This window comes from Arvicola amphibius, chromosome 9, assembly GCF_903992535.2.
Source record: "Arvicola amphibius chromosome 9, mArvAmp1.2, whole genome shotgun sequence".
Classification (NCBI taxonomy): Eukaryota; Metazoa; Chordata; class Mammalia; order Rodentia; family Cricetidae; genus Arvicola; species Arvicola amphibius.
In genome coordinates this window covers 1,225,983-1,242,244 of record NC_052055.2, presented here as the reverse complement: position 1 = coordinate 1,242,244, position 16,262 = coordinate 1,225,983, and the positions used below count along the sequence as shown (strand labels likewise).

The 16,262-nt window shown below is 48.8% G+C and overlaps 2 protein-coding genes across 2 annotated transcripts in view; both read right to left on the bottom strand.

The window, feature by feature from the left end:
• Positions 1 to 2,639, bottom strand: part of Matn2 (matrilin 2) — a 112,747-nt gene extending 110,108 nt beyond the window's left edge. Inside the window, exon 1 of the mRNA XM_042055707.1 lies at positions 2,546 to 2,639. The gene's annotated coding sequence lies outside the window, so the exon portion shown is untranslated. The remainder of the gene's footprint in view (positions 1 to 2,545) is intronic.
• A 10,381-nt stretch (positions 2,640 to 13,020) lies between these two features.
• Laptm4b (lysosomal protein transmembrane 4 beta) overlaps positions 13,021 to 16,262 on the bottom strand; it is a 53,167-nt gene continuing 49,925 nt past the window's right edge. The window contains exon 7 of the mRNA XM_038342450.1: positions 13,021 to 14,053. Within this exon, the coding sequence (XP_038198378.1) occupies positions 13,973 to 14,053 (81 nt within the window). The 3' untranslated portion in view covers positions 13,021 to 13,972. The remainder of the gene's footprint in view (positions 14,054 to 16,262) is intronic.

Genomic DNA, 16,262 nt, shown 5'->3' with positions numbered 1-16,262 from the left:
CGAAATTGTCAGTTTCAACAAGCTCACTCTGCAAGCTAGAGTCCTGGACAGATTCACATTAACTACATTTGATCCACAGAACCTACAACACAACCTAGGGCAATCTCTCACCTGCTGGAGGAGCGATCTAATAGAGGCCAAGGTGGTGGTAAGCACCAAGCATTTGCTCAGAGCCAGCCACTGCATGAAGTATTCCATGTGTGTAAGCTAGGACAGTTTCTCCAGCATTCCTACTCCTGGTTTACAAATGGGGAAACTGAGGCACTGGGCCCATGGCACTTTAAAAGTCTTTACAGGCGTGAGGAGCTGGGACAGATATTAAAAACAGTGCTTTGAGTTGTAGCCCCTTATCTGTCCAGGTCACTGTCATGTCACTACTGACAGGGGCTGAGGGCTCAGCCCAGCCCTGCCACCAAGCCACCTTCAGGCTGTGGTGACTGTGACTGCTGAACTGTGTTAACTGTCCTGCAGAATTCAGAGATAACCTCACGAGCTCCAAGGGCTGGCCAGACTCTTGGTAGAGCATCCAGCACTGTTTCCTAGCAACACTACGAGCTCCACTCTCTCTGGGGTATCAGCCATCCCCACGGTCTTGTGCACATTAAACAGGGAAGGGAGTCCTGCTTAGCTTCCCCCCAGAGAACTGGGACTCCCAGAACAGGAGGCTACGCATGGTACAGAAGCAAAACAAGCAAATTCCAGGGGAACTCCTAGAGAGGCCCTGGTTGCCCTGGCTGTTCTCACCGCTCCATGGAGTCCCTAGCATCTCCTTAGCCACTGCCCACTCAGCCAGCTTTCCCGGAGACTACGCCTTCTCTCCCTCTCTCCTTCCCCCACCCCCACATCTCTCTATGCTCCTAGGCAAACTGAATTTTCTTTCCAGACTCTCCAGTGGTTTATATTCCTTCCCTGTCTTTTAAAGTCCAGTATCTCTTTGCTTTTTCTAAAATCTTAAGCATGGTTTCAATTGTCTTTTTTCCTTTTTTTTTTTTTTTTTTTTGAGAAAGGGTCTGATGTGGTTCAGGTTGGCTTTGGACTTACTATATAACTAAAATGACCTTGAATTTCCAGTCCCCTGACCTCTCTACATTTCAAGTGCTAAGCTTATAGGCATGAGCCACCATGTCAAGCTTTCAACTAGCCTTCTGTTGTCAGAGAAGGATGGTCTTAGCTGGTAGGACCAATTGTCCAAGGGTGCCTCAGATTTCAATTGCTAATGGTACCTCCAGCAACGAACCGCAGGCTTAATGGTTCCTGACTGCCTGGGTCTGGACTCCAGAGAACCCTGGCTTACAGAAAAGAGCTGGCTGGTAATGTAGGGGCTTGAGGCTGAATCCTATCGACTGGAATAAAAGTAGGAAGAGAAGGGAAACAGAAGATGAAAACCTGTGGGCATTAGCCTTCAGTGAGAACAAACTTAAGAGGTGTAGAGGAAAACTTAGAGGCAAACCCACCTTGGTATCTTGACTGGCTTTGTGAAACTATTCCTTTGAAAGCAGGCAGCGGCAATGGTGCTAGAACGGACTTTGGCACAAAGCCCCATTAACAAATATAGACAACCTGCCATCTTAGTGCATCCCTCAAGAGGTATTTCCCTAGAAAGGGGGTGGGGTGGGCATGAATTCACTGTTCATGGGACGTTTTCCTTCTCCCAGAAAGGTGAGCGGCAGAGCTCGCTAAACCATAGAACTACTCTCTGGACTTCTGTGGAATCTCATTTAATCCTGCAGGCATTATAATCCCCACGAGATGGGTGAGGGAACTGAGGCAAACGGTTGATGGTTATCTCCAAGCACTCCAGCCTGTGAGCTTGGCAGCTGGAGTATGAACGAGGCCGAACTGGTTCCCAAGCATCTGCTCTTCGCCCGGGCTCTACAGCCTCTTCACTGTCCGTTCCTCAAAGGCTGATGGGAAGTGCACTCTGCGGATGCGGTGTGAGAGTGCTACAGTTATCACTGTTGACTCGTAATTGGGTTTGTTCAGGATAGTGGAAGCATGTCACTGAGCTAAGCATCTCCCACGATGCCTACTTCCTTACCAAGGGCTGTCTCCATATTTTTCTGTCCTCTCCCCAAACTGTCCTCCAGGTTTCCAGCAACTACCACAAAATGCCCTCTTCCTATCCCTCTTCAGCAATACAAGGAAGTCGGAGCAATTATAGAGAACGCAAAGGAAACCCAGACGACCCTGGCCTTGAGATAACAGTCTGCAAGGGGGAATCGAGTTATTTTCTACCTGGTAATTAGGACTGTCACTACAAAACCCGCTCAACAAGTCCCCAATTCCCTAGTCGGTGTGGAGAGGGTCTGGGTGTCCCTGCGGCGGGGTACAGCGCCCCCGCGGGGCACTCGGGGACCTCTGCTGCGCCGTGCGTCCTGCGCCTGGCCCGGCGTGGCGGGACTTCTCCCGGCCGAGGGGACCCAGCAGTGCCACCTCCCTCTCCCACGCTCCCCAATGAACAGCGGCTCCCCGACTGCGCCACGTGAGTGCGTCTGTCGGTCAGTGGGTCGGTCTGTCCGCGCCCGGAGCAGCGCGCCACGCTCACCTGCAGCCACCGCCGCCGGCACCAGGGAAGCGAGGCAGGGGCGCAGCCGCGTGGGTCTGTCTCTGTCGTTCGCCGCCTCGCCCCGCCGAGTACCGCAGCGCTCCTGGAGCACCGCTCCCGGGACGCGACGAAGAAACCCGCGCCAACGCCGTGTCCTGAGCCGCCGCCTTCAAGTCCCATCCCAGAGCGCTCCCCGCGCTTGCTGGCTGCCTGAGGCTCTGGGCGAGGGCGGCGCGGGGAGGCGGTACCGCGCGAGGGTGGGGAGCGGACGGGCGGGCGGGCGGAAGGAGGGGTGTCCTCTTTGGGGATGGGGAAGGCGGGGAGAGGCGGCGGCCAGAGCTGCCCCACCCTGAAGACAGCCCCCAACCCTGACCGTGGTCGCGCTCCCTGCCTGCTGACAACCTCACTCTCCTTGCGCGTCCCCAGCCGGAGTGGGATGGATGGATCTCCAGAGGCAGGAGCTACTGGAGGCTTTAGGAGCTTGTTGGTCGGGGATGGGATTCCTAGTAACAGTAGTCATAGCAGGAGTACTATAACCTGAACTGGAGATTATTTTTTGGCTAGAGGCATCCATCGACCACGATGATGAAGAAAGAAGTGGTGAGACTTGAAGATGACGAGTGCCAGGAACTGTCTTGGCAGTCTGGGGCGGCCCCTCCAGTGCCAACTCACATGAACAGTATCTATCCACTGGCCTTGGACCAGCCCCTGGGGTGGGAAAGGAGATTAGAATGCCAAGGTTCCTCCCCTGAAGGGGCAGAGTCTAGTTCAGGCAAGACTTAAAGAAATTATGGGCAAGACTTCTGTAACTTTGTTAAGTGAGGGGAACCTTACTTGAGAGAGCGGGAACCGAACTGATAACCTGTTATCTGGGATAACAGGACTCTACAGTAGGCAGGGATATTTCCCAATAAAACCATGAATCCTATCGTCCAGCCGCTAAGCCAATACACCCCATCTGGGTTTTACCAAACCACCAGGGAAAATCAGAGCTAACTATATTCAACGTGTCCATGCTTTTGGCTGCCTGTGTTTTGTAAGTACCTATCAGCTCATATTCGACGAGAGGTGGTCCCTGGAACACAAATAAATGTCCTGTGCAAGACCTATTCCTTCCAAAAGCTCCAGAGGTGGGTAATTAAAATCTCAGCCACGGGCAGTGGTGGATGCATGCATACCTTCAGCCCCGGCACCTAGGAGATAAAAGCAAGTGGAGCTCCATGCTTATCAGGGCCGTGTAGTCTACACGGTGATTCCAGGCCTGCTGAGGTGCCATAGTGAGGCAGTCAAACCCAAAACAACAAAAACGTAAAGTAAAGGATCGGCACACTCAGGCCTTGCTGCCAAGAAATAAGCAGGGGCTCACCCTTCTGTGTGCCTCACCTGAACCTTAGCCCACAGGCTGCGGCTGCTGCTGCTGCTGCTGGCAGCCTGCATCTATCAGAAATGTTTTCCTTTGGTCTTTGGGAGGAAGAAGGTGGAGGTCATAAAATAGAACGAAATCTCTGGGAAATGTTTGGTCTTGGATCCCACAGAACAAAATTCTTCCTGAGTTGGAGCCAGTGAAAACCCCGGAAGGGTTGGAAAAGCTGAGCTACAAATAATAGAAACGTATTTATAATAGGCATCTCTAGTCCAAGACACCCATAGGATCCAGTCATTTACCAGGGAAACTATAATCTGGAAATGCTTCTCATTTTTAAGGAGGCTCTGGTTTAATAATGATCGCCATTATCTGGTTTGGGCCGGTTAAAATGGGTGTTCCCCGCCCTCCAGGGAGTTCTGTGGGAATTCTTCGGAATAGGAAATCTTGGGTGGAGCAGGGCTGAGGGCAAGGCAGAGGGGTCAGGCGAGTGTCTGCTTGGTGGGATGCTCTTCGGGTCTGCAAATAAATAAATATAAATAAATAAAGATAGTGAATGAAACGCAGGTTCAGTGAAATACAGAGTCAGAATGACGGTTTACCTCTCTGGTACCTCGTGCAGGGCAAGGCAATAATGCAAACTGATGAGAAGGCCTCCTAGAGGAAAGGCCCAGACCGGCCCTTTCTGCCTGGGGCTCCGCTGTAGAAAACCTCATTTAAAAGAAGCATGGGATAAAATTTCTAGGTCACATGACCAAACCGGAGTGAAGGCAGCAGGAGCCGACAGAGTTCGTGAGGTGACCATTTGGTCAGACGTTGGTAGCGAGGCTGCAGGTCCACTGGCCTTTCTCTGTCTCCACAGAGGGTCTTCGCTGGTTAGTGTTTTGTCTTGAGACGCGTCTGGGAAGAAGGAACTGAGAAAATGCCTCCATCAGACTGGCCTGCAGGCAAATTTGTGGGGGAATTTTTCTTGATTAATGATTGATATGGGAGAGTCCAACCTATTATGAGTGGTGCCTGGGTTGTATTTTAAAAAGCAAGCTGAGTGGGGCATAGACGGTTGGATCTTTGAGTTCGAGGCCAGCCTGGTCTACAAAGAGTGAGTTCTAGGACAGTCAGGAATACACAGAGAGACCCTATCTCAAAAAATAAAAATAATAAACAAAAGAAGAAAGTAATGGAGGGCTGGAGAGATGGCTCGGAGGTTAAGAGCACTGGCTGCTCTTCCAGAGGTCCTGAGTTCAATTCCCAGCAACCACATGGTGGCTCACAACCATCTGTACTTAGATCTGACGCCCTCCTCTGGCGTGCGGGCATACATCAAGACAGAATGTTGTATACATAATAAATAAATTTTTTTTAAAAAGAGAAAGTAATGGAGACATCTAGTCATTAGCATTCCTGCATAGCCTCTGCTTCAGTTCCTGCCTCTGCGTTCCTGTCTTGACTTACCTCAATGGACTGCATATGTATCAGGTTATGTAGAACAAACAGACCCTTTCCTCCTGAAGTTGCTTTTGATTAGGGTTTTATCCCAGAAAGAGAAAGCAAACTAAGCACAGGGTCTATTTGGGATTGAAGGGGTGTGTCATTTCACACAGGCCTCAAACTTATGAAGGACCTCAAATGTAGGCTTTTCTTTCAAGATTTGTGTGTGTGTGTGTGTGTGTGTGTTTTGCCAGTGAATGAAAAAAAGAAAAAGCAAAGGACATGACTGCCCCTAAGTATGGTGGAGGAGAAAGTTTATTATAGGTATGTGGGAGAGCATAGCCAGATACAGGGGTATCTGGGGGAGTCCAGTTATCAGACTGAACTGGGCCATGTAGGGAGAGGGGGAGGAGAAGGGAGAAGAGAGAGGGGAACCGGGTGCAGCAGCCAGGAGACCAAAAGTACAAAAGGGAAGGAGGAGGTAACCAAAATGTCTGGATTATATAGGGAAGAGCCTCTGGGGGAAGGGCCCAACCCCTGGTCTGGAGAGTTCAGGGTAAAGGGCGGGGTATGCTGTGAGCCACACCTAGTAAAGGGAGGTACTGAGAGAAGCCGGGAGAAGCTGGAAGCCAGGCCTGCTTTGATATGTTAAAGAGGCACCTCCACTGTTTGTCCCAGGTTTGAACCAGAGGCGCGCCTAGTGCCCTTGAAGATCAGAAAAGACTGAGACTAGAGGGTGTTGTGAGCCGCCCTGTGGGTCCAGGGAATCAAACCCAGATTCTGTGCAAGGGCAGCCAGTGTTCTTAATCGCTGAGTCATCTCTCCACCCACCCACCCCTCTTTTTTTTTTTTTTTTTTTTTTTTTTTTTTGATAGTGTCTTCCTATTGCTTGCCTGGGACTCACTATGTAAACCTCACTAGCCTCAAACTCATAGGTATCTGCCTTCCTCTTTCTCTGCTGGGATTAAAGTCCTGCGCCACCACACCCAGCGAGAAAGATTTCTGAATAAACATATCCACCCACCTTAGAAAGACAAGATGAGAGGAACAAGGAAAGTAATAGAACAAGTCAAAACCTTGTTGAAGAAAACAAAACATTCCAGAGGAACGTGTGTGTGTGTGTGTGCACATGCACTTGCAGGAGAGTATATGGACATGTGTGCTTGTGTGCATGCTCTCAGGTGAATGTGTATCTGTGTGCATGCGTGCTCACAGGCAAGTGTGCATGCATGTACACGCGTGTGTATGTGTGTGTGGTGGGAGGTGTTAGTGTGTGGTTATGCATGTAGAGGCTAGAGGACAGTCCTAGGTGATTGCCTTAGTTTCTGAGACGGGGTCTCCCATTGACCGGAACTCACTGCTTAGGCTGGACTGGCCAGCCAGCTAGCTCCAGGCATCCACTGTGTCCTGCTTCCCCAGTGCTGGGAATATAAGCGCATGTCACCATGCCTGGGTCTCTTGTTGATGACGTAGGTTTTGAGGACCTGATTCTGTTCCTCACAGTTGCAAGGCAGACACTTGGCCAACTGAACTATCTCCCCAGTCTATGGATTCCAATATGTTTTGGGTTTTGTTTTTGTTTGTTTGTTTGTTTGTATTTTTTAAAATTTAATTTTTATTTATGTCTATTTGTGTGTATGAGTGTGGGTTTGTGCATGAGTGCAGTGTCAGGAGACCAGAAGGGGGCACTGGATCCCTGAAGCATGGATACTGGAAACCAAACGCTGCTCCTCTACAAAGCAGGATAAATCTTAAGCTCTGAGCCATCTCTCCAGCTCCCATGGATTCAGATGGTTTTAATGGAGCTCTGAACAATCCCCAGGTCCTGAGGATGAAGACAAGCTTTTTACTTCTTTACTAAACTTGCCCTATGCCATCTTAGAGGCTTCTTGGCTTTAATCTGGAGTTGAGAGCTTGTGGTATTTGTGGAGAGGCTGCAGAGGAGTCTTTAAGCAAGTGATGTGCAGAAGCATCACTTGGAAACACACTGCTGTCTTTTTATCCAAAACATACAAAGAACTGGCATGAAGTGGTCATACCTGTCTTCTCTCAGAGACATTACTGAGTCTCGGCACTGTCTGGTGTTAAATCAGGTTGTGAGGTACTTGGGCAGTGACTATATCCTCCTGTCGTTTAAGGCCCCCTCCGCCCGCAGCACTGGCAGAGGGCAGTAAGGAGAGTCAACAATACAATACAGCAGATGCGAAGGCTTCCCACATCCTCCTTTTCCCACGAAAGCCAGCTGTGACATGGTTAGCACCAGAGCCCAACAGTGAAGAAACACTACAAATAGTTAATGGGAAGAATAATGCGATAGCCCGCCGAGAGCCATACGTACATCACCAGATGGAGAAAACATCTGCAGTGCAATAAAATGAATAATTTCATTGATAGCAAAGTCTCCAAGCAATAACCAAATTCTGGAAGAGCCGAAAGGGTTTTTGGCTTTTTTTGAAAGATTTATTTCATGTGCATGAATGCTTTGCCTGCATTTATGTACACACACATACACACACACACCCACATGTATGACCAGTGCCCTTGGAGACCAGAAGAGGGTGTGTTCGGTCTCCTGGAACTGGCATTATAAGCCACCATGTGGATGCAACAGGATTCTAGTCTTCTGCAAGAACAGCCAGTGCTCATAACTGCTGAACTCTCTCTCCAGCCCCAGTGGAGTTTTTGTGTTTGTTTCTTTGTTCGCTTGTTTTTGTCTGAGAGCAGACCTTCTGCAAGAGCTCAGCCTTCCTGATCTGGCTAAGTGAGGTGATACCAAGTAACACTGCTTTACAGCCACAGAAAGCTTGTCAGGACGATGTTTAAATATAATGTAACACACCAATAGGCTAAAGCACAGAGCCCACACAACCTTCTCCACAGAAGCAGAAAAATACCTAACAAAATACAAAGCCCCAAGGAAAACCACCCACAAACGAGAAACAAAAAGGAACTTTGTTAACCTAATAAAGGGTATTCACAAAACGCAGTGACCAACTTGGTGTTTGACACTGGGAGACCAGAAGCTTTCCAGGACTGGGAGCAAGGCTCTCACCACCGTCACTCAATAGAAAACAAAAGGAACCTGGACAGAACGAAAAAACAAAGCTGGATCCACTTGCAGAGAGCCTAATACATAGACATGCTAAGGCACAGACTACGGAACCATTAGGATGAATACCACAGTTTGGCAAAGCTTGGGGAGACAAGATCAATGATCCAAAACAGAGTTAGGTATGAAACTCAGGACACTGTGAACTGGCAAGCGTTCTACCCAGGTCATCTGCTGGTGGAGATTTCTGTACAAGAACACAGGACCTGACGGAGAAATCCCATCACTTGCCTTCTGGAATCCTGCAAGGTGTTCATAAAGCATGAAGGACAAACACTATTTAGCCCAGTCTCACAAGACTGCACTTTGAATCCGAAGTGCCAGGAAGTGTGAAGACATGTATCTGAGCCGCATATTCTGATCAGAATTCCCCGCTGGACACCCAAGGTCTCAGGGTTTGGACTTGATCACTTACTGCTTTCATGATATAGAGACAGGGAAAAGGAGAAAGTCCTGGAGAAAAAGAAGGTTTCCATTCAGAGATGCACGGATTAAGTTCACACCGAAGGGACATGATCACAAGAATAGTAAGAGCTGTTTTTTTTTTTTTTTTCTGATCTTAAATTTAAGCAGAATATTAGCTAGGCTCTTACCTTAGCGGTCCTTTGATCTTTCTTCAGAGAGCAATCCTTTAATGACTGGGTTGGTTTCTTTCCCTGTAACCTTTGGTTCTCTTCTAAAAGTCAACACACACACACACACACACACACACACACACGCACGCACGCACGCACGCACGCACACACACACGCACATGGCATAAACATTCCTCCAGCTGTGACTTTGGTGGGTCCTCCTGAGGGACCCTTCCCTTAGAATGCCCCATAGGAATGCATTTCCCTACAGTGGGCTCCTCTGTGAAAACTTTTCTCTGTGGGACTCAAGCTTAGCTGAATGAAGACTCTGTGGTGATTACTGGGAGTGGGATTACAGCTGGCTTTAATTTTTCTCGTGTGTTTATTTTCATCCTAGTAAATACTTTTTGAGAACCTTCTATTTGCCAGATGTGTGCCGGGCACCGAGAGAAAAATGAGCAACACATACCCAACTGGGGGATCACGGAGAAGAAAATCAACAGTAACCAGAATGTACCATGTGGTTTGATGGGGGATGCTGGGCATGTTATGGGCATCACTGAACAAATGCCTCCAGATCAGTGCTTCCTAAAACTTCCAAAATGTGAGCCCCAACAAATGAGTTATTGGCTTTTCTACTTAATGTCATTAAATTCCAGTGCCAACAAGATGGCTCAGTAGGTCCTTGTCATCACCCAAGTCCAATCCCCAGATGCATATGGTCGAAAGGATTCCCAAAAGTTGTCTTCTGACCTCTACCCATGCATTGTAACAAGCACGTATGTGTTTTAAAGATTTAATTTTTAACTATGGTTGTGTACACGTGTGTGCATGTGTGGAAGTATGTGCACACTATTTTGGATGCACAAGGAAGTCAGAAGTGCAGGATCCCCTGGAGCTGGAGTCACAGGCAATTTTAAGTTGCCTAACATGGGTACTGGGATTTGAACTCAGATCCTCTGAAAGATCAGTCCAGGCTGCTCTTAACCTCTGGGCCATCTCTCCAGCTACACACACAGTAAAATTTTCAAATGCAGGCTACACAGAGAAACCCTGTCTCAAAAACAAAGCAAACAGAAAATTTCAAATGCAACAAAATCCACAAATATACTATGTTCCCTGATGCCCAAGATACTTGAATTTTAAAAAATAACACGGAAGAAAATGAACTCTAGCTGGAGTCTGGATGGAGGTCTTCGGGTCACCGTGTGCCCTTGAAAGGGATGGCAGACTCTAGCTCACCTTTCTCCTCACAATGAGGAAAGAGTTCTATCATGCCAGAGTGTGCTGCCTTGCCACAGCCCCAAATGATAATGTACAGAAAACCCCCAAAGAGCCAAAGCAAGCCTTGCAGCAGTTGACGATCTCGGTCTGCTATACCGAAAGATTCCTGTGCTGAGACAGAGTGTGCTGCCAATGACTTTGCTGTAAAACATGTCATGTATGGGATAGGATAGAGCAAGCGAGTCCACTGTGCTATTGTAAGGGAAACCCTTCACCCCGAGGCAGCAGCTGCTCTTCCTAAGTGGGGTCCTCTCGTGGGCCTGGGGGGCTCAAAGCTCCACTTTGATGGAACATATTCTAGGGGACAGCTTCACTCTCCAGTCTTGGTGCTCTTGTCTGCAGAAGGCAAGCATGGGCTGCTGGGAGACGGGTGTAGATCTGGCTGGTTTCCATACACCATGAGCCATTTAGCAGAGAACTTGGCCACTGTGCAGGAACACTTGAAGTGAATTCCATGGGTGGGGAGATAGCCCTGTAATGTCTCCTTTTTCCTTTCCTATTAGAACACATGTATAGGAGCTGCCAAGCCCCATTTCACACAGCCACAGGCACTATTTTTGGTTGTTATTAGGGCTGGAGGCAGGGAGCCCTGAAATGGCTTTGCCTATGCTGTCAGTTCTTCTGCAAGAGCTGCTCTTTCAGGACCTTGGCAAAGACATCTGCCTTCTCCCCTCCAGAACCTAGGCCTGCTTATGGGCCTGCAGCATGACAAGGCAGTATATAAGTCAGCTTCCACACTGGCTGAACACACACACACACACACACACACACACACACACACACACACACTGGCTGAAAACACACAAACAGACAGACACACACACACATACACTGGCTGAAAACATACACACACACTTTAACACTTTAAAAAGAAAATGTTTTCAGTTTCATTTGTCCTCCTCTATCCTGAAGCTCGGCCTGAATCCCCGGCCCCTTCCCCCCTCAAATGATGACTATTTCAAACGCAGTATTTCTCTATGGATAAAGCTACTTTAATGGCAACAGCCTTGAAGGCTGTCCACTGAGATCATTAGTAAGGACTGTGGTTATTAAGGGTAGAGAGACAAATGACCTGGGCTGAGGTTTTTAGGTTAAGTAAAACTAAACAAATGTTGGAGACGAGAGCTTTTTCTTTAAAAACTAGGAGACAAGAAAGGTGTGTTAGTGTTTGTCTTCTTGAAGACGGTTGGGGAGGGAGGGGCATGGGCATGGACAGGCTCTGGGGGGCGCTGCAGTGTAAGGAGGGAGAAAGAACAGGCAGTGGGGACCCATTGGCCTCAGCTTCTCCCTGACTGCCCAGCAGTCTGAGCAGCTGGTTCTAATGAGAGCTGTTTCTGAAGTGGACAAATTACCACTCAGCAAATGGGTTAAAATTACTCCTTCCCTGTAGCCTAGCGCATGGCCTAAAATCCCCTCCTGCGGGGGCTGCACAAGCACAGCCCCATTTGTGAACTTTGAGAGGGAGAGTTTGAATTTGAGACCTTAAAGACCTGAGTGTGAAGATGAAAACCCTGAAGGATCCCCAGGCACTGATCACAAGATAAGCATCTGGGTACGGCTGCTTCCTATTACTGGATATCAAGTTGGGGTATCAGTCAGTACGTATCAGTCCATATCCTTTCCAGCACCCCCCCCCCTTTCCCACAGCCCTACACACACTCCAAAGGCAAGCATGCCTCTCTATTTGATCATGTGGCATTTGCAGAAAGTATTAGGCAAAGGGGAACAAGATACAGCTGTGGTTTCCTTATGCGTCCTCCATGGGGATCATTAACCACCAGCTACAGGCCCTTTCTACTCTGAAGGTTCGTCGAGTCTAACTGTGCGAATATTAAAGACACAAAGCTTCAAGGGGCAGAATTTCTCAGGATGCATTCAGAGTTCTAATTAAAAAAAAACCCTGAGATAAGGTGATTCTCAGGGATAAAATACATCATTCCCTGCCTCCCAGCTTTCCTGTCCATTTCCTGTATCTTAAGTGATAAAACTCCAATGAAAGGCCAGAAGGGTTTATTCTGGCTCACACGTCCAGGGTTCACTCCCATCGCAGCGGGAGAGGCATCAGGAAACTGATCAAAGTTCATCCAGTCAAGAAAGCAATGCATGCTGATGCTTAGCTCCATCTCTCCACTTGTATGGGGTCCAGGATTTGCTGCCCAGAGAATGGTCCCGCCTACAGTAAGCAGGTCTTCACCATGTCCATGAACATAATCAAGACAGCCCAGAGGCCCATCTCCCGGGTGATTCTAAATCCTGTCAAGGTGACGATTAACACCAACATCACATCTCGAAACACAGTAGTATCACATTTGCTTATTGAGAGTGCCTGGTGACCAAGTGTGCCAGTAACCCCAGCATTAGGGAAGTAAAGGCAAAAAGATCTTGAGTTGGAGGCCAACCTACCTGGGCTATACAGCAAGCTCCCAGCCAAGCTTTTAGAAAGCAAAGGCCCATCTCAAAAAAAAAGGGGGGAGGTGGGTTTTGGGTACTATGGACACAAAGTTATCACACACCACCGGTAGATACCCAAAGTGTGAAAGACAGGTTAGTGACATCGGATGCTGGGTGTTGTTGGCCCCTAGCTCTTCTTAGTCCAACCAATCCAATTTCATCAGCATTTAAATATTAAAGACAAATCTGTACAGTGGTTGAACTGTGTGCATCTGTGCACCCGAGGGAAGGGGAGAGGGGCTACGCACAATCATCAGAGCCAGGGTTGTTTTCTTGGATACAGACAAACTTTTAATTGCAAAGCCGTGTGTACAGCACATTCTGCGACGAAACAGGCAGGACAGCTGCTCGCTTTCAGAGACAGAAACATCTTTTCCAATCCAGTCTCGAGCATCAAGGGAGCGATCCTCCTCATCTTTCTGAAGACCACTTGACATTTTAATAAGTGATTAGACATACTTAAAAAGAAACCCAAAGTAGAATGTATCTTCAGAGGAGAGAGGGTGAAAACCCTTTCCATTCTTCTAGACAAACACTCATGGGCACTTCTACCTGACACAGCAAGAGATTTGCTGGGGCAAACACTGAGGAGAAGTGGACGCTTCGGTGCCAAATAGGCCAGCCCTGGACAGACACCCTGGGCAGACGGTCCCCACCCTCACTGTTTGGTGTTACTTCTCGGCCTTTATTTAGCACAAGGTAAATCCTTGACCAGCAAATTCAGAATAGAATTTGGGGATTATAGGGAAATTCTTCTATCATATATGTAAGGGCTCCTTACTGCCTAATTAAAGCAATTAATATTATTTGTATTAGGGTTTGTTCTATATACTGGAATGGTTTAAGTACTATCTAATTTTTATTTTATACTTTCAAGAGAGTCAGAAGGAATGGAGAGGAACGGTGTGACAGAGTGCCCAGCTGTGGGGCCAGGCAGCTACAAACCAGCCTCTGGGAAGGCTGCCTACGGTTCTGGGAAAGACTAAGGGAGATCATTACACCACACCCCCACCAAAATCTACAGCTACTCCGGTGTTCTAGCTACAGCAGATGTTCCAAACAACAGAGGCTTCAACTTAACATCTAAATTGTAAAATGTGGTATTTTAACAACAGACAGGCTCAGAGAGCTCATCTGGGAAGTGACATCACAGGAGGAAGTGACATCACAGAAGGCAGCTGCAGACTCTACTGCTGCTCCCAAATCCTCCGCTCCTCTCAGGCAGACACATAAGGTGGTGGTGGCTCCTTGGTTGTGCCGGTCACAGTATTGGCGTCATCATATGGAGGCAAAAGCACCTGGAGAGGAGAGCCCAGAGTCAGTGTTGAAAGCAGGTGTATAGGTGCACAGTCCCGGACACGCACGCAGATAAACCCTGCCCTCAATTCAGCTTCTCACTAAGTGGATACAGTTAATGAGACTCTGCATCCTTTGAGCAGCACCTGGGAGGGACTTCTGGGGCTTCTGCTTTTCCTGCCATGTCCTACCTGTGCCTGCATAGCTAGACGGTGTAGTGCAAGGGAACAAGGAGGTGACAATGGTTCTCCCCAGGGTGTGCGCGTGGGGCAGGCCCTAGGTAGACGGTAGAACCCACAGCCTTGACCATGACCTCGAGGTGGGGGGGAGGACCAAATCCACACTCCAGTCATTCTTATCAGCATAGCCTTGAGCACATTATGTCCTCGCGGGTTTTACGTCTGTAAAACAAAGACCCGAGGACCAGAGGTCTATAATGCTTGGTATGAACCTGTAGAAGCTGGAGCTAAGGAGTCGGTGCTGACTGACAGAGAACACCTCTGTGCTCACATTTCAAGCACAAAACCAGAACTTCTCAAGGTTATTCACTGCGTGGGAAGAGAAAGAATAACATAAACATTATACAATGTACTTTCTATTCTAGTTCCATTGAGACTAAAGTGGTAGACAGTCACACAAGCCATAAAGTGTGCCTGTCCCGTAGGCTCCTGGAGAAACACCACTGCACCCCTTTAGTTCCTGTCACACCCCGCTCTCCCTGCCTCACACACACAACACGTCCACCCCCTCTAACTTAACACAGGTCGTTTTCCTCTTTTCCACTCCTAACTTCCATAGGTTGCAGTCATTACGCCCCCCGAGAGGGGGACCTGCTATCCACCTGCTAGTGGGACTCAGGAGGTCTGAAGCTTCCCCTGTGAGGAGGTTAAGCTGGCCCACCTAGCTGTCTGGATTGTTTTGATGCAGTCAGAAGTCAGAAGCCATGGTGATGTCATTAACGAGGGCCTGGAGGAACGGGAACTGGATTCAGAAGGTGTGGCTGTTAACTGCTGAGCGGACAGCAGGCTTTCCTGCTGGAGCAGGGCACAGCTCATCTACTGTAAGCACGATGTGTAAGAGCATCCTGCTCAGACTTCTCCAGGCTAGCCACAGGAAGCAGTTACGTGCAGGGGAATCCCTGACACAGCCAGGTGCTGCCACCGCTCGCTGCTTCCCCTCCTTCCTGCTCAGAGACACGAGGCAGGGCACACGAGACCCAGAACACCCTCCTTCCTACAGTGCATTTGACTGGCATGGCTCACGGGCAAGCAAGCGACAGACAACTGGGAAGGTCTAGCTCCAACCAGACTAACGGGCAGCACTACAGCGCAGCCAGGCTCCCAACACCGCATCCCAGAAGCAGCCGTTCCTGTCAGCTTGCTTTGTTTTCACAGGGGCCAGTTAATTCTGTTCCTGGGTCCTAAATACTTCACAAACTAGGCAAAAGACAGAAGCACCTGAGATGCTGGGTCTAGGCGATCACTCTCCAGCAAGGAGGTACCTGCAGGGCTCCCCACAAAGGAACCAGCCACTCTTCTACCTGGCAGACCTGCACACCGAGTGCTGGAATGTTCAAGGCACTCACACCTGCCACACACACACCCAGTAAGACACTGTGCTGTGTGTTGAGGAACATATGATTTGGGAGGCAGAGCAGGCAAACTAAAGAACAGGGGGGTGCCAGTGCAGACTGGACATCAAGGAAAGCCTCTCAGAGGGCAGAAGGAAGTGGCCAGACAGTAGCGAGAGCGTGAAAAGGTGTGTGTACAGTTGGGGTAGGGAGAAAGGAGACGGGGGGGGGGGGGGATGCAGTTGGGAAGACGGGCAAGGCGCTGTACATAAGGCTGCGGCCTGAGCCTGCAGCACATGCGTGTGTGCTTGCATCAGCCAGGGTAACCTGTGGCTGTAGAATGATGATAGTACCCTCCACAGCCTCCCCCAGGAATTAACCGACCCGTAACTATCACTCGCTGTCTCTGGAGAAATCCTACACGGTGGGCTGCTGGAGAAATGAAAGCAGCGAGCAAGCTAGCACACCCAACTCTGTTTCCTTCCTTTCTCACAAAAGGAGACATCCAAGCCAAATTTCTCCAAAATGCTCACAAATTGAATGCAGCACTTTCTTTCCGGGGAGGCACAATTATGTTCTGTCAAAATAAAACTCTCACACTTTGGTATTCTCGATGTTCGCTATCAAACCTGAATTGAAGT